The sequence below is a fragment of the Mobula hypostoma genome, chromosome 28 (genome assembly GCF_963921235.1).
Source record: "Mobula hypostoma chromosome 28, sMobHyp1.1, whole genome shotgun sequence".
Lineage (NCBI taxonomy): Eukaryota > Metazoa > Chordata > Chondrichthyes > Myliobatiformes > Myliobatidae > Mobula > Mobula hypostoma.
The window spans coordinates 13,171,247-13,190,380 of NC_086124.1; the positions used below are offsets into that span (position 1 = coordinate 13,171,247).

A 19,134-nucleotide genomic window follows, 5' to 3' on the forward strand; every position below is an offset into this window, starting at 1 on the left:
GCTTGGAGTTGCGTAGTGGGAGGGTGGGGAGGATACTAACTTTATATGAGTTCATTTTGGGTGCTTTTTCTTTATTGTTATGAATTGTATATTAGTCATGTTTGTTTTGCACTGTATAAATCTCTTTTTTGCAGGTGGGTTTTTCTTTTGTTGTATTGTAGAAACTCATAAAGAAATTAATAAAAAAACAAAAAAAAACAACTAATTTCCAAGAGGACCACAACCTTGTCGTAGGGTTTGGAGGCTTGCATGACTCAATAACCCAGAGAGCTATGTTGGCTGGAGTCAGGGCCTTGAGCTTTGACTCTTGGTAGGGTCACCCATGCTAAACAGGTCAAAGGGTAGAGGCCAGACTAAGAGTGGTCCACCGGCCCTCCAGGTTTGGGGGTTCAGCTCAGGGCTGATAACCCTGACTGGTCGAAAAAAAAGATGTTACGGAAACAGCAATGGAGAATCCTATTTCTGTGTGTGACGGATTTGCATGACTAACAGCAGTGAAAACCGAGAGCAAGCTACTGACACGATGAAGGAAGCCCTGAACCGCACTGGGAGTACAATAGAGAAGATGGCCAAGGACAGACAGAGATGGAGGACCTTCATTGCTGCCCCAAGTGCTAGTGGCGTTACAGGCATTTGATGATGATTCTGTGCCAAGGACATTTATAGAATACAGTATAGAGCATCTGTAATTTTCAGAAATCGAAGTTTATGGGGCAATAAGATGGAGTACGCATTGGGTGAATCATCTTCCACAGGATGGCACATTTAGTAGTCACTAATGGGGACACTAGTGGGCAGTGGCCAAGTGGTTAAGGCATTCAACTAGCAACCTGAAGGTCGTGAGTTCGAGTCTCAGCTGAGGCAGTGTGTTGTGTCCTTGAGCAAGGCACTTAACCACACATTGCTCTGCGACAACACCGGTGCCAAGCTGTATTGGCCCTAATGCCCTTCCCTTGGACAACATTGGTGTCGTGGAGAGGGGAGACTTGCAGCATGGGCAGCTGCTGGTCTTCCATACAACCTTGCCCAGGCCTGTGCCCCGGAGAGTGAAGACTTTCCAGGCGCAGATCCGTGGTCTCGCAAGACTAATGGATGCCTTATTTTTAATGGGGACACACCAACTACACTCCTACACTGTCACGTGACTATCAAAAACTATTTTATTTAGACTTAAACCATTTGAAATAAAAGTAGAATCACTGATGACGAATGTTTGGTACAGCTTAATGGCTCAAAATGTTGTATTTTAAATCACTTTACTGACCTCTTCTATGTTCTGTTCTAGTTCCTCAGACTCAAATTGAACAATGTTTGGCAGTAGTTGGTGATGGAGTCTCGGTCTGTTCACAGCCTCACAAGCGTCATCACCAAACCAAAGTGCATTTATTATGGCCTAAAGAAACAAAAGAAAAGTGTTCATTTGTTAAGAATGAGCCCTGCTTCAAAGGACAATGTAGATAAATGTCCTTCTTCTGTCTCATGACTCCAACATCTTATCATTCCAGAATACCAACCCTTCTGTTTTCTCTTCAAAACTTTGTTAAGACCATAAGACATAGGAACAGAATTAGGCCATTTGGCCCATCGAGTCTGCTCCACCACTCAATCATGGCTGATCCTACTTTCTCCTCCTCAGCCCTACTCCCCAGCCTTCTCCCGGTAACCTTTGATACCATTTCCAGTCAAGAACCTATCAAGTTCTACCTCAAATACATCCAATGACCTGACCTTCACAGCTGCCTGTGGTAATAAATTCCATAAATTCACCACCTTCTGTTTAAAAAAATGTCTCCACATCTCTGTTTTAAATGGATGCCCCTCTATCCTGAGGCTGTGCTCTCTTGTCATAGACTTCCCCGCCATGGGAAACATGCTTCACACAACTACTCTGTCCCGGCCTTTCAACATTCGAAAGGTTTCAATAAGGTCCCCCCTCATCCTTCTGCATTCCAGCGAGTAGAGACCCAGGGGTACTGTCACTATGATTAGAACCACATATCGGCCATGGCAAAATTAATATCTGGAAGAAAACATCAAACACAAATGGGTCAAGTACAGTGGAAATAGACGGAACAATTGTCTTTGCTCTTGTCATGCGCTTGGAGATGGAGGCTGCCATTTTGTGGAACTGTTCTATGTTCTTCATTTTGTGAGCTGAAGTTGCTTGGCTTTCAGTGTTTTAAAGTAGACACAGGTGATCTGTTGGACGAGGGATCATTTCCAAATAAGAGGTTATTTGTGAGGCGTTCTTTGGTTGGATATAACATGAAGGTTTGTGAATGTTGGGGTCTGTGTCTGGCCTGAGTGATTCGAACTGGTCGTTGATTGAGAACCAACGACTAGGTGCCATGAATTACCAGTTGTCACTTGTGGATTAGGACCAATATGAAGGTGAAATCAGCGGGAGGGGGAGATGGCAGCGCGCCACAGCGCGCGCAGCTCTCCGGTGAAATGATATCGTTTCTGTTAAATAGGGGCCGTGGACAATTCTGATTTGATGAAGACAGACGTGAGAAGCAGAGGAACATCTGGAGAAATTTCTGAAAGGCCTGGTTCGCTGCTGTTGTTACTGTGCGATCGAGAATCTTCCGGAGGGAAGGCCCCAAAATCCCCGGCTTTGCCTGCTGCTGGCGACTGAGGCTGAGGTCGAAACGTTCGGATAGAGATGGTGCTCAGTACACGGTGTCGGAGGGCTGGTCGGAGGCTCGAAGTTTTCGGACGACTCAGAGTCGGACTGTGGTCGGGCATGGCAGGGAGAGTTTTCTTCCTTCTCCCGTCTGCGTGAGATGTGGGACTTTCGAGAGACTTTGAACTTTTTTACTGTGACCATGGCCTGTTCTTCATCAAGTTATGGTATTGTTGCACTGTTGTAACTATATGTTATAGTTATGTGGTTTTTGTTAGTTTTTCAGTCTTGGTCTGTCCTGTGTTTTTGTGATATCACACCGGAGGAATATTATATCATTTCTTAATGCATGCATTACTAAATGGCAATAATAGAGGACTGCGTGTCTTCATGATCTAAAGGTCAGTCAAAAGACCAAAGCCAATAACACTGAAAGGAAACATTCTAAATGATAAGGAATGGATACAAAAGCAGAGGTTTTCATATAAAAAATAGCAATAACTCTCCAGAGACCAACTATTGTGGACGTGAGGTGCCCCATGAACATGAAGATTCAAAGCGGGACAACGAAGAACATGTGGTCAGAAGTAGAAATCTCTTTTTAACTGATATTATATTTTCTACTACTCAACTGTTCATGGAAGGTCAGAAAAACTTAGTAGGTGTGCATGTAGTATTTGGTTGTGTAAGTTCACTTGTTCTTCTATTAAGACAATAAAGGTACTTGTCAGTAATTATAGATTCTCTCGGTGCCTCCCTGATCATTATTACAATGGGTGACACTTGTAACACACAGTGTACTCATCTTTAACAATGTAGCATGACATCACTGGGGTCAGTGCAGCCAAATTAGTAATCTTGAGGCCTGTACTAACAAACTGGAGGCATGAGTTTAAATCATACCTCAGCAGGCATGATTTAAATTTAATCCTGGATTAATTTTAAATAATGAAATAAACCAGGATTTTATAATATCCATCTGGTATGGGAGTACCCAAACATTGGACCAGAAGTCCCCACAAAGGTCTGAGAATAGGCTGCTGAGAGGATTATAGGGGTTTGCCTACCATCCATCAGGGACATTTAACAGGAGTGCTGCATACACAGGGCCCTTAGTTTTATCAAGGATCCCACCCATCCATCCAGCATCTTCTTTGACTTTCTACGATGCACAAAGACAAGAATAGTCAGGGTGGGAAAACAGTTTCTTCCCTCGGGCTATTAGACTTCTGAACTTCCTGCCGCATCACATTCAAAGTGCCTCCAGATAATCTGTTCTGTACCCTACAATATTTAATTTATGCACCTTAATTTAGTAATTTATACGTAATTCATCTGTAGATTTTATCCTTACTTTCCTAAGTTATATGTGTGTTATGTGTACTACTGTACTTTACAACTTGGTCTGGAGAAACATTGTTTCATTTGGCGGTATACATGTATATAGTTAGATGACAATAACCTTGACTTGACTTGACTAAATCTATAGTCACAGTAGTGCTCACTCACATGAATAGTGGTCACTTGAACAGGTCATGGGCTGGTTATCCAAGGCTGATTTCCTTTCAAAATCTTTCCACCATTGGCAATGCTCTACTTTGGAACAGAATGCTTTTCTCTTTACTTGCCCAGATGAGTGCAGTTGTAACTACTCAAGAGCACAGCACCACTCGGGATAACGTAATCTGCTTGAACGGATTCATAGCCACAAGACCATAAGATATAGGTGTCCAATTAGGCCACTTGGCCCATCGAGTCTGATCCGTCCATTTCGTCGTGGCTGATCCATTTCCCTCTTAGCACCAGTCTCCTGCCCTCTCCCCATAATAGGCATCCGTTAGTCTCGTGACTCCATCGATTTGCGCCCAGGAAAGTTTCCAGGGCACAGGCCTGGGCAAAGTTGTATGGAAGACCAACAGTTGCCCATGCTGCAAGTCTCCCCTCTCCACTGACGTTGTCCAAGGGAAGGGCATTAGGACCCATACAGCTTGGCACTGGTGTCATTGCAGAGCAATGTGTGGTTAAGTGCCTTGTTCAAGGACACACACGCTGCCTCAGCCAAGGCTCGAACTAGTGACCTTCAAATCACTAGACGAACACCTTAACCACTTGGCCACGCGCCAACATAACCCTTCTTCCCATATCCCTTCAAGATCTATCAACCTCTGCCTTAAGTATACCCGATGACAATCTCCACAGCTGCCTGTGGCAATGAATTCCATAGATTCACCATCCTAAGGGTAAAGAAATTCCTCTTCATCTCTGAGGCTGTGTCCTCTGGTCTTAGACTCCCCCACCATAGGAAACGTCCTCTCCACTTCTACTCTGTTCAAGGCCAAAAGGTTTCAATGAGGTCTCCTCCCACTCCCCAAAATTTCTTCTGAATTGCAGTGAGTACAGGCCCAGAGCCATCAATTGGTCCTCATATCATCACCCTTGCATTCCTGGAGTCATTCTTGTGAAGCTCCTCTGAACCCTCGAATGTCAGCACGTCCTTTCTTAGATAAGGGGGCCAAAACTGCTCATAGTTTTGCCTTAGATAAGGTACAAGTGAGACCTCACCAATGCCTTAAAAATCATCAATATTACATCCCTGCTTTTATGTTCTAGTCCTCTCAGAATGAATGCTGACATTGTTTTTGTCTTCCTCACCACTGAATCAGCATGAAAATTAAACTTTAGGGAATCCTGCATGAGGCCCCTTTGCACCTCAGATTTTTGAATTTTCGTTCCATTTAGAAAATAGACTACGCTTCTATTTATTTTCTACCAAAGTGTATGACCATACACTTCCTGACACTGTATTCCATTTGCCACTTCTTTGCCTTTCTCCTAATAGTCATAGTCATAGTCATAGTCATACTTTATTGATCCAGAGGGAAATTTGGTTTTCGTTACAGTTGCACCAACCAAGAACAGAGTATAAATATAGCAATATAAAACCATAAATAATTAAATAATATGTAAATTATGCCAGGAAATAAGTCCAGGTCCAGCCTATTGGCTCAGGGTATCTGACCCTCCAAGGGGAGAATTGTAAAGTTTGATGGCCACAAGCAGGAATGACTTCCTATGACGCTCTGTGTTGCATCTCGGTGGAATGAGTCTCTGGCTGAATGTACTCCTGTGCCCAACCAGTACATTATGTAGTGGATGGGAGACATTGTCCAAGATGGCATGCAACTTGGACAGCATCCTCTTTTCAGACACCACCGTCAGAGAATCCAGTTCCATCCCCACAACATCACTGGCCTTATGAATGAGTTTGTTGATTCTGTTGGTGTCTGCTACCCTCAGCCTGCTGCCCCAGTACACAACAGCAAACATGATAGCACTGGCCACCACAGGCTCATAGAACATCCTCAACATTGTCCAACAGATGTTAAAGGACCTCAGTTTCCTCAGGAATTAGAGACGGCTCTGACCCTTCTTGTAGACAGCCTCAGTGTTCTTTGACCAGTCCAGTTTATTGTCAATTCGTATCCCCAGGTATTTGTAATCCTCCACCATGTCCACACTGACCCCCTGGATGGAAACAGGGGTTACCGGTGCCTTAGCCCTCCTCAGGTCCACCACCAGCTCCTTAGTCTTTTTCACATTAAGCTGCAGATAATTCTGCTCACACCATGTGTAGCATCTGACCTTCTGTAGCCTCTCTGCTTCCTCAACAACTACCTTCCTCTCCTAACCACCACCTTAAACCAGCCACCACTGGCATACATACCATGGCTCCAGAATGACTCATCTACAAAGTGCATTGCAGTTACTCACCCAAGCTCCATCTCCTGAAGCTGCAGCATCTGACACCAAGCACATGGTAGCATTGCCTTGGGATAACCACTGCAGGTTCTGCCCCATTATGACTTGAAAAAACATCACCTGGCCTTTATTGTTTCTGCATCTAAATCTTGAAACCTCTTCCCCAATGTGAATGCATTTCACTGAAGGACTGGTGTGGTTCAAGGTGGTAGCACCACCACCACTTTCTTTCAAAATCCATTAAGGATAGACAATAAATTCAGGTCTAAAAATCCAAAATATGAATAGATAATGAAGCGTGTACTAGCTGGCCAGTTATATATTCTGGGGTTAATCTCCATCAATTTTGTCCCAAAGTCAATAGTGACCTCTCTCTCCCTCGTTAGCGAGAGAGAAAGCCTGTGGCATGTTGAGATGTTGGGTGAGCAGTGGTTTTTGATGGACTCTCTGGGGGCTTTGCTATTGCTTGCATGGTGGGTGATGGGGAGGCTGATGTTTTCAGCTGGATTAAGTGGGGGGAAGGTAGAGGGTTGTTGCTTTGCTACTACTTGAGTGTGGGATGAGGAGGGGGAGGCTTTGGCATCATAATATTTTCTTGTCATTCATTCTTTGGGGTTTTTCTTCGGTTTTGTGGATGTATGAAGAGAACAAGAATTTCAGGTTGTGTATTGTATACATCTGAATTTAAATGGCACCATTGAACTATTGATTTTTCCAATTGATTAGATAGGATTAGATTAGATTATGAGGACATGCAGTCCTCTTTTATTGTCATTTAGTAATGCATACATTAAGAAATGATACAATGTTCCTCCGGTGTGATATCACAGAAACACAGGACAGACCAAGACTGAAAAACTAACAAAACCACATAATTATAACATATAGTTTCAACAAGGCAGCAATATCATAACTTGATGAAGAACGGACCATGGGCACAGTAAAAAGTTCAAAGTCTCTCGAATATCCCACATGTCATGCAGATGGGAGAAGGAAGAAAACTCTCCCTGCCATGCCCGACCACAATCCAACTCAATTGGATAAAAATTCCTCTTTTTATGAAAAACTTAACTGCTTTCTCCTCCCTCTCCCCACAGATAACCAGTTGCTATCAAAAACACTTTTCAAAATAGTACCCATTAAATGTGTGAGTCCACCATTCATTCATTCGTTATATGCTGTGTTGTATGGAATAGAGGATCATGGTCTTTCCCTGACTGATTGTTCTTGGCAAATTTTTCTACAGAAGTGGTTTGCTGTTGCCTTCTTCTGGGCAGTGTCTTGACAAGACAGGTGATCCCAGCCATTATCAATACTCTTCAGAGATTGTCTGCCTGGTGTCAGTGGTCACATAACCAGGACTTGTGATATGCACTGGCTGCTCGTATGTCCATCCACCTCCTGCTCCCATGGCTTCACGTGACCCTGATCAGGGGGCTAAGCATGTGCTACACCTTGCCCAAGGGTGACCTGCTGGCTAGTGGAAGGAAGAAGCACCTCACATTTCCTTTGGTAAAGATGTATTCCCACCCTGTTACCCATTAGTGAAGACAGTAGCAATTCTTCCAACTTTTACTAAGTCATTGTGTTGGCACGTGGCCAAGTGGTTAAGGTGTTTGTCTAGTGATTTGAAGGTCGCTAGTTCGAGCCTCAGCTGAGGCAGCGTGTTGTGTCCTTAAGCAAGGCACTTAACCACACATTGCTCTGCGACGACACCGGTGCCAAGCTGTATGGGTCCTAATGCCCTTCTCTTGGACAACGTTGGTGGCGTGGAGAGGGGAAACTTGCAGCATGGGCAACTGCTGGTCTTCTATACAACCTTGCCCAGGCCTGTGCCCTGGAAACCTTCCAAGGTGCAAATCCATGGTCTCATGAGACTAACGGATGCCTATTATTATTAAGTCATTAAATGTTCCCAGCTGAATCTGTCCACTAAGTTAGCATCAGATCACAAAACTTCATGGCACAGCAGTAGACCATTGTATTCCTACAGTTATTGTAAAAAGCCGGCCGGTTGTGCAGTAGTATCCACACCGGACTTGGAGGCAAGTGGTCCTGGGTTCAAATCTGGCCGGCTCCTTGCACGCTTTCCCTCCACACATCGATCTAGCAACTCAGACAAGAACGCTAAAGATATGGCAAGGTTGCCACCTGATCCGCCACAAGGCACAGAGAGGAACAACAATTATTGTACAAGTGTTAGTCACATCCCAATTCTTTCCTTACAGCTTTCTTTTTCAAATACACCTAATTCATTTTCAGTAGTTCCCACTGAATCCTCTGCTTTTTCACACAATGCAACCTGGTATTTAAAAAACAATCCTCATTTCCTCTTTCTTCTTCCGCAGGCTCCCTTTTTTCCGAGGTAAACTGGATTGGAAGGTTTTCTTAATTAAAAGAACTCTAGCCATGAATAGCTTGAGCTTGAACAATTGTAGATTATAATAACAGCTTTTACAGTCGTCTTAATTTGAAACATGTCTTCACAATGTGTATAAGAACTACAGACTGTGATAGAATAGCCCCAGCCTCTGTAGTCTAACCTGATCCTCAGCATCGGAGGCAGTAATTGGACGCAAACAGCTACAGGGTCAGGAGTGTAGAGCAGAAACACTGCCCTGAAGTGCAACCATGGAGACTATCACATGGGTAAGAAAGTTTTCAAAGCTCTTAGCTAATTTAATCATTTTAAAAACATCTTTGGACATTCAGCGGCATTAAGAATTATCTACTGTAGCTTACTGTTATTAAACTTTTCGTAAAGTGTCAAGCAATTGATCAAAATGTATTTAACACTTCCTGTTGCAATCTGAGTTTTGTGTCCTAGTACAACACCCGATGTAAGATCCAAGTAGCAAATACCTACAATGCAGCTAGGAAGACTAAACCCACCTTTGGACTCTACTCCTCATTTTCTTCTTCTCCAGTCTTGTCGAAGGCTCTCAGCACGAAATGTCAACTGTACTTTTTTCCTTAGATGCTGCCTGGCCTGCTGAGTTCCCCCGGCATTTTGTCTGTGCTGCTAGGATTTCCAGCGTCTGCAGATTCTCCCTTGTTTGGACCCCATGGGAGGCTTTGTGACATGTTCAGCCTTCACATCTGTCCGCCAGCTCCGGACTTGCAGTATGCCTACCGAGGATCAGGTCGAGGGACTGAACTCCCAACAGCTCCCTTCAACAATAGTGCCAACCACAGTCAGCAGAATTCACCCACTGCCTCAAAGGCAAGAGACTTCGAAATCCCGCTCTCAATGCATGACAGACTACTGCATCATCTCAAAGAGAAATCTTTTAGTTGTTTTCACAATGAGTAAGAATTTTAAAGCACCACCCAACCACTTCAGTAACCTTCTGTCAGATTTGGCACACACCCTTATAGATTAATCATTGTTTTGCAAGCAAAGGTTACCTTTGCCATGCTACTATTACAGAAGACTGAGGCAGAAGCTGATATCCTAACATCACCGTGGGTGAACCCACACCTCAGGGACTGCAGCGGTTCAAGAAGGCAGCTCATCACCACCTTCTTGAGGGCAGCTAGGGATGGTCAATAAATGCTGGCTTAGCTGGCGATGCCCACATCCCGTACACGAATAAATAAAAAAAAGAGTGTGACATAAAACAGAGCCAAAAGCATCCAAAAGAACGTGAGTTACACAATATATGCAAATATCACAGCAGGAATTAGAAGAATTAAGTGGGGCACCATGATACCAGAAGATGGAATCACAGATTCCCGTTCTGGGGTCCATGGACACCTCGATTAATGGTAAGGCTCCATGGTTTAAAAAGGTTGGGAACCCTTGCTTATGAGAGCTTAAAAAAGTCGATAAGATGTTAATGAGTATGAAGATACAAGATGGATAGTGTAGGAGCCATGAATCTGCTCTCTATCTGCTTTGTATTTTCTGTGTTGGGCATTTATTATGGTAACTAGTCACATGAGTCAGGGCGTGGTAGAAATGAAGGGAATAAGTTTTGTATTCTTGCTTATTTTGTGGTAGTTTGTAGCTTGGGGCCGGTGGAGGTCATATCTTTTGCTGACCGCTGAGATAACGCTCAGTATCGCTGACTAATGATTAGCTTATGAAACTTACGCATACATCGCTTCAAGGTTGAATGCTCAGTAATTGCTAATAAAGGATCGCATAAAGGATTCAACTTCTGGAGTGATCGTTGAAACTGGGGGTCACATCGTGCAAGTATAACAACTCTGCAGGGTCACAGGCCAGCGGCAATTGTTTCGGTTGGGTTTTGCCGCTACACATTGAGAGAAACTAGTTTAGGAGGCAGTGACTTTCGTAATGGTCAGAAATGAATGGATGAGAACTTTTTTTTTCAGTCTTATGTTTTTTTGTATTCTGTGCTTTTCGCCTGATCTTCCTTGTTTTTTTTTGTGTGCAGGGGAGGGGGATTTGGGCGTCAATGTGCCTGCTCCAGTTTTGTTTTTTTTTGTGCGGGGAGGAAGGATTGGGGGGGGGGTCGATTGTCATACTGCCAGTCTTTTCTTTCTTGGTTTCATGGCTATCTGGGGAAGAAAAATTTCAGAGTTGTATACTTTAATACTAAACGAACCTTTCAATTCCTGGGTTGCCTTCTCACTTCATACTAGCTGCACCATCGCAGCCTTGTGGCGGAGAACAAACGTAACAATGGCCCAGTGAAAGGTAGGCACAGGCACAACCGTGGACCAATAATTGATTGGTGATGGTGGGCGGGTGATAAGTGAAGGTGTGACGAGCAGTGAGATCCAGAGTGGGAGAGGACACTTTGCAGTGGATGACAGTGAGGATCACAGGGTCATATGAAAGGGTTGATGGTTTATGGTGTTGGGCTCACAGTGCCTTTCAGTTGAACAAGGAACTCTTTATACAATAGAAGCACATGTTTCATTTATTGTAAATCACCTTTTCTTCCTGGATATCATATTGGCACGCTAATACAACTTCCACAAACTGCGTTCATTCCTCAAATCCTCTTTTGTCTGCATGGAGTTGTCAAGTCTTCTCTGATCAATATGAATTTCATGGGAGGAGGATGGGTTAAGAATTAGGGTTATTCTATAAACATACATGGAAGTAATGGGCCAAAGTGACTTCCCATGCCATCAGAAAATATGAGTCAAAAATGAATAGGTTGTTGTGGAAAACTTCACTCTGATGAGAGAGGACAAGACAAGCAGTGTGATCTGGCCATTTAAGGACACTAGGTGGCGCCAGGTGGCGGGTTGGAGGTACAACTCTACCAAAGGAGATGTAAGATGTGCCTTCCTTCTGCTAGCCTGCAAGTCACTCTTGGGCAAGGAGTAGCTCCTGCTTAGCCCCCCCCCCCCCGGTCAGGGTCACGTGAAGCCATGGTGAATGGTCGTATGAGCAGCTGCTGCATTATCACAAGTCCTGGTTATGTGACCACTGACGCCAGGCGGACAGTCTCTGGAGAGCATCGATAACGGCTGGGGTCACCCGTCTTGTGAAGTTACTGCCCAGAAGAACACAATGGCAAACCGCTTCTGGAGAAAATTTTCCGAGAACAAACGTGGTCTTGGAAAGACCATGATTGCCAGCATCACATGACATGGCACATAATGATGATGTCATATGCTATGGCACATAATGATGATGAGCATTAGGAGGCTCATGTAAGGGTTAGTAAATACATTGGTCACAGGGGTGTAATTGGGCAGTGCAAGGTCATTGGGTCAGAAGCGCCTGTTATTGTGCTGTATCTTTAAATAAGTAAATAAACTTGTAAATTATAGCAAGAAGGAAAGGTTTTGATGGAGGCAGGAGGGAATTTTTACTGAGCTGTAATGTTTTACCGATGATTATTCAGCACCCATGACCTCATTACATACCAGAGCAGTGGCTGTGATTATCCTTGAGCTGCCTGAAGCTCCAACAACCATTTTCACAGTTTTATCTCCATTGAGTATAATTGCGGGCGACATAGCAGAGAAAGGTCTTCTGCCTGGTAGAAATCGGAGATATCGGTGTTACTACAATCAGTTGCTAATTAATTGCTAATTTAGTCTCATTATTATCAAGATGCTGCCTGCGCACAGTGCTCCTTCGGTTGACATCTCTGGGTAGATCATGAAACCATATATTTCGCTGCTTTTATGTCTTTTATGTTTGTTTTTCATCTTGAATGTGATCCTGGAACAGTTAGAGCTTGTGTTTTGCGGTTTGGAGGTAGTTTGGGTGTTTCAGCGCTCTGCAGTCTCCGAGAGGATTCCGGGAGGCAGAGGGAGCGTATGGGAACCTCGTGGTGAGAAGACTCCGGGATGGGTCACAAGCCGATGTTCGACTCCATTTCGCCGAATAAAGCTTCCATGGTTTGCCAATTGAACGAGGTGAATGCAGAAAATGAGCGCTGGCTACCTGTCTTTTGACTGCTGATAGGATCGCTCTGCTACGGAGAAGGAAAAATGCCTTTTGATCGCTGGTGGGATCACTCTGCTAAGGAGAAGGAAGACTGCGACTGCCTTTTGATCACTGGTGGGATCGCTCTGCTATGGAGAGGGAGACCGCCTTTTGATCACTGGTAGGATCGCTCTGCTACAGAGAGGGAGACCGCCTTTTGATCACTGGTAGGATCGCTCTGCTACAGAGAGGGAGACCGCCTTTTGATCACTGGTGGGATCGCTCTGCTGTGGAGAGGGGAAACTGCCTTTTGATCACTGGTGGGATCGCTCTGCTACGAAGAAGGAAGACTGCGACTGCCTTTTGATCACTGGGGGATCGCTCTGCTACAGAGAGGGGAAACTGCCTTTTGATCACTGGTGGGGTCACTCTGCTATGGATAGGGGAGACTGCCTTTTGATCACTGATGGGATCACTCTGCTGTGGAGAGGGGAGACTGCCTTTTGATTGCTGGGGGATCGCTCTGCTGTGGAGAGGGGAGACTGCCTTTTGATCACTGATGGGATCGCTCTGCTGTGGAGAGGGGAGACTGCCTTTTGATCACTGATGGGATCGCTCTGCTGTGGAGAGGGGAGACTGCCTTTTGATTGCTGGGGGATTGCTCTGCTACTGGAGAGGGGAGACTGCCTTTTGATCACTGGGGGATCGCTCTGCTACAGAGAGGGGAAACTGCCTTTTGATCACTGGTGGGGTCACTCTGCTGTGGAGAGGGGAGACTGCCTTTTGATCACTGATGGGATCGCTCTGCTGTGGAGAGGGGAGACTGCCTTTTGATCACTGATGGGATCGCTCTGCTGTGGAGAGGGGAGACTGCCTTTTGATTGCTGGGGGATTGCTCTGCTACTGGAGAGGGGAGACTGCCTTTTGATCACTGATGGGATCGCTCTGCTGTGGAGAGGGGAGACTGCCTTTTGATCACTGATGGGATCGCTCTGCTGTGGAGAGGGGAGACTGCCTTTTGATCACTGATGGGATCGCTCTGCTGTGGAGAGGGGAGACTGCCTTTTGATTGCTGGGGGATTGCTCTGCTACTGGAGAGGGGAGACTGCCTTTTGATTGCTGGGGGATTGCTCTGCTACTGGAGAGGGGAGACTGCCTTTTGATCACTGATGGGATCGCTCTGCTGTGGAGAGGGGAGACTGCCTTTTGATCACTGATGGGCTCGCTCTGCTGTGGAGAGGGGAGACTGCCTTTTGATCACTGATGGGATCGCTCTGCTGTGGAGAGGGGAGACTGCCTTTTGATTGCTGGGGGATTGCTCTGCTACTGGAGAGGGGAGACTGCCTTTTGATCACTGATGGGATCGCTCTGCTGTGGAGAGGGGAGACTGCCTTTTGATTGCTGGGGGATTGCTCTGCTACTGGAGAGGGGAGACTGCCTTTTGATCACTGATGGGATCGCTCTGCTGTGGAGAGGGGAGAGGCCTTTTCTGCATTTTGGATATAGACTTGGACCATAGACTTTTTTCAGTCTAATAGTGTTCTGTGTTTTGTCTTTTTTGCCCGATATTTCTTGTTTTATTGTGTGTGGGAGGGGGAGCGGGGTTTGGGGTCAATGTACCTGTTCCGTTTTTTTTGTGCGGGGAGGGGGGATTTGGGGGTTGATGACCATACTGACATTGTTTTCTTTCTTGGCTCTGTGGCTATCTGGAGAAGAAGAACTTCAGAGTTGCATACTTTGATAATAAATGAACCTTTGAACCTTATTGAAGGCTATAAATAATATGTATAACGTAATGGATTATACTGATATTTAAGGTTCGGGGACTACATCTCCTGTTGGAGACATTCACTACACTTTTATCTCCAGACAATCCTCCAAGGGGACCTCAAACTTGTCATAGCACTTGGAGGCTTGCGTGCCTCAATGACCCGGACAGCCATGTTGGCTGATTCAGGGCTTCGTCCTTTGGCTTTTGGTAGGGTCACCCATGCCAAAGGTCAAGGGGTAGAGGCCAGGTAAAGTGTGGTCCACCAGTCCTTCGGGTTTGGGGGTTCAGCTCAGGGCTAACAACCCTGACTGTAAAATAAAGCTGTTATATAAACACCAATGAAGAATCTTTCCACATCTCAGTGCAATAACATTTCCGAGTCCTCACCCAGGACTCACATGACTGACGGTGATGAAAACTGATAGGAAGTTGCTGGCACGATGAAGGAAGCCCTGAACACTGCTGGAGGTGGAGGACCTTCACTGCTGCCATAAATGCCAGTGGCATAACGGGCAGTGAGTAAATATCTCCAGGCATGAGGCATTAAAGCTTTCTGGACCATTCCCAGAAGGCCGACTTAATCCATAGCACAGACCAAGATCATTCCAGGAGGAGAAATTATATAAAACAAGAGAAAAAAACTGCACAAAGCTGGCCCTCCTGTTTACAATTCAAGTGATTTGCCCTCATAAATCCACCTAACCTATTTTTATCTCACACCCTACGGGCCACGTTGTCTAAACCGCTCCTGCAAAACCAAGTTTCCGAGCAATTAAACTGTGCACAACCTGTTCATGCTGGCCAATAGTGAATAGAAACAGACATGTAGATGCTGGACTTGGGACCAAAAAATAAACACAATGCTAGGAGAATTATAGTCATAGTCATAGTCATACTTTATTGATCCCGGGGGAAATTGGTTTTCGTTACAGTTGCACCATAAATAATAAATAGTAATAGAACCATAAATAGTTAAATAGTGATATGTAAATTATGCCAGTAAATTATGAAATAAGAGCAGGACCAGCCTATTGGCTCAGGGTGTCTGACCCTCCAAGGGAGGAGTTGTAAAATTTGATGGTCACAGGCAGGAATGACTTCCTATGATGCTCTGTGTTGCATCTCGGTGGAAAGATGTTGTGGCTTCGGAGAGGGCACAGAAAAGAGTTATCAGAGTGCTAGTTTTGAGGGCATGAGAGGCTGGATAAACTTGGGTTGTTTTTGCAGGAGCTCTGGGGACTGAGGGGAGATTTAATAGAGGTTTATAAGATTATGAGAGGCATAGACGGAGTGGATAGGGAGTATCTGTTTCCCTGTGTTGAAATGTGTAATACCAGAGGGCACGCATTGAAGGTGAGGGGGGTAGGTCTAAGGGGGGAGTGAGAGGAACACACATAAAATGCTGGAGGAACTCAGCAGGCCAGGCAGCACCTATGGAAAAAGGTACAGTCAATATTTTGGCCTGAAACGTCGACTGTACTTTTTTTTTCCCCACAGGTGCTGCCTGGCCTGCTGAGTTCCTCCAGCATTCAGTGTGTGTGGGGCTCGGATTTCCAGCATCTGCAGATTTTCTCTTGTGTGTGGGATGTGAGGGGTAAGTTTTTTATTCAGAGAGTGGTGGGTGCCTGGGATAGTGGTAGAGGTTTTTAAGAGATGTTTGGATAGGCACATGGATGTAAGGAAGATGGAGGGATATGCACATGATGTACGTAGGCGGAATTAGCATTTACGTGTTTTTGATTTGGTTTTTAGCTGGTTCGGCACAACATTGTGGGCAGAATGGCCTGTTCCTGTGCTGTACTCTTCTATGTTCCAACTCTAAATAAAAAAGAGAGAATACATAAAATACTAAACTCAGCAGGTCAAGCAGCATCTGTGGAGGCGAAAGCTGTAGGTCAACGTTTCCCCTCGAGATCCTGCATCAGGACTGGGAGAGAGGCCTAGGGCGGCATGGTAGTGTAGTGGTTAGCACAACTGTTTACAGTACAGGCGACCCAGGTTCAATTCCCGCCGCTGCCTGTGGGAGTTCCTCTCACAGCCCAAAGATGTACCAGTCGGTAAGTTAATTGGTCATTGTAAATTACCCCATGACTAGGATTAAATTGGGAGATCATTGAGAGGGCTGGAAGGGCCTTTTCTATGCTGTATCTCAATATATAAATATAGAATATGGGGGAGAGGTGGGTGGGACAGAGGCTGGTAGGTGGTAGAACTCCTGTCCATCAGTGGAAAAATTTGGAGGGAGAGGTGTGGACAGAATGATCATTCAGAATACTTTGATTCTTAAAGACGTAGATAAGGTCAAAGTGGATAGGCATGCACACTCTAATTTTGGTTGTGTGTGAGGCCGCTGTGAAAATTACCCCATGGGCACAAATAAAGTAGATTCCAGAGCAGCAGAGGTTCCAGCATGCTCTCAGGTTACCACAGATACGTAGACGTTTGAGTGCAATGTGTAATTTCAATAGTAAGAAGGAAAGTAAATTCCAGCACATAATTACATAATTAGAATGAGGGGCGGTAAATCATTTAAAATGAACTCAGAATCAATTTGGATGCTTACTTAGCCGAGTAATCGATTCTGTTCTTCCTCCCTTAGAAAATGTACAGGTTTAAAAGTATTAAAAATGAATTGTACCGGGTTGAGCGTAGTTTTGAGAACACGGCGGAAGACTGCTCTCATCTTCATTCTGCAAGGAGAAGTCGGCCATCTGGTTATTGAATATTATTCCAGTCACATTAGAACGGACAAACGATCCAAAACTGCAAAATGCAAAAAGCCAGAATGAGAGGAAAATGGGAAACAGGAACACAGATGGGGGTCTCATTCCTGAAATCTTTTGTTTTTTAGTTTGAAACATAAAGGCTGAATATTTAGCTCATCCGTGACCTAGTGCCAACAATTTAAAAAATTTTAGACTTACAGAGTCATACACTACAGCACAGAAACAGGCCATTCAGCCCATCTATGCTGAACTATTACGCTGCCTAGTCCCATCGACCTGCATGTGGACCACAGCCCTCCATACCTCTCCCATCCATGTATCTTTCCAAATCTCTCCCTAATGCTGAAATTGAAACTGCGTCCACCCATGCTTCCACTAGCAGCTCCCTCTGAGTGAAGCTGCCTCTGATGTTCACCTTTCACCCTTAACCCATGACCTTTAGTTCTCATCTCACCCAACTTCAACGAATGCCCTTTTCTTAGAACTGGCATCACATATTTAATTTATGCACTTTACTTTGTTTATCTATGCATAATTCATCTGTAGATTTAATTCTTACTTCCCTAATTTATTGTGTGTTACTGTGCTTTACACCCTGGTCCGGAGAAACGTTGTCTCGTTTGGCAGTATATATGTATATAGTTAAATGACAATAAACTTGACTTGACTTGGCATATTGATATACTCAATAACAATTGCCAATAAAAATAATATAACAGGTAGTAACATACTGATTTAACCTTGTGAAGAGTTAGGTAACCTCACAAAACCAACCTTCGTGCTTCACGAAACCTCTTGGACTAATGATGAATGCCCTATTTTTAACCACACCCCTTTGGAGGTTGAGAAGTGGGGTCTCTAATCTGTATGATGTTTGCCACGCTACATGCTCCGGCAGAAGTGTTGGCTTGATGTGTACTGTGGATGGTAGCCACACACATCAGATAGCAAAGCACGGGATTAGAAATGAGCACCCAGAGTGACGACTGGTAGAATCCCATGAAGAAAAACAGGAAGACCCAGCAACATCCTTGCAAATTTTCTCTGTACTCTTTCAACCTTATTTACATCTTTCTTGTAGGTAGGTGAAAATTAGGCCTCACCAATGTCTTATATAATTTCAACTTTCTGCTTTTAAGCTGCATCTTTTGGAAACCATTACTACACCGTCGAAAACTGGTGCTTGTCATGTTTTTCGTAGCTTCTATGTCTTGCATGAGGAGACCATGATGTCATTTCCCAGAGCACACTGGGCCCACTTGGTAGGTGCTGACCATGGTTAGTGTTCAGCTTTCAGGTAACTTTCTGTTATGCAGCATTTGAGAAAATCGGGCTATGTGTCAGAATTTCTGTGACAATGCACACAAAACGCTGGAGGAACTCAGCAAGTCAGGCAGCATCTATGGAGGGGAATGAACAGTCAACATGTCCTTGGGACCGATGAAGAGTTTCAGCCCAAATGTCCACTGTTCAGTCCCCTGCCATAGGTGTTACTGTTATGATTTGAAACTTCAAAACATTAATTCAAAGAAACTCACGGGATGCTGAAAACATGGGTGTAGTTCGAGTTAACTTTAAATGAGGTGTGCACTTATCACGTGGTAGTGTGATAACGTATGCATTTAATATATTTATATCGACAGTTAGAAAGTTTGTGTACACTGTAGAGTTTTCTCTATTTCTGCATAAGTATGACCTAAAATGTGATCAGATCTTCATATAAGTCCTAAAATTAGATAAAGAGAACCCAATTAAACAAATAACACAAAAAACATTATACTTGTTCATTTATTTATTGAGAAAAATTGTGCAGTATTACAAACAAAATGCTGGAGGAACTCAGCAGGCCCAGCAGCATCTATGGTAAAGAGTACAGTCGACGTTTTGGGCT

The 19,134-nt window shown here is 44.5% G+C and overlaps 1 protein-coding gene across 2 annotated transcripts in view; it reads right to left on the minus strand.

The window, feature by feature from the left end:
- Positions 1-19,134, minus strand: part of LOC134338857 (glutathione hydrolase 1 proenzyme-like) — a 70,156-nt gene that overhangs the window by 5,159 nt on the left and 45,863 nt on the right. The window contains exons 10-12 of one of the 2 annotated variants that reach the window (XM_063035008.1): positions 17,156-17,280; positions 12,239-12,351; positions 1,265-1,393 (exon numbers count right to left, since the gene is read on the minus strand). In XM_063035008.1, coding sequence (XP_062891078.1) covers positions 1,265-1,393; positions 12,239-12,351; positions 17,156-17,280 — 367 coding nt within the window. Of the gene's footprint in view, positions 1-1,264; positions 1,394-12,238; positions 12,352-16,049; positions 16,336-17,155; positions 17,281-19,134 lie in introns of those variants that run through there. The other variant, XM_063035009.1, reaches the window with a different exon arrangement.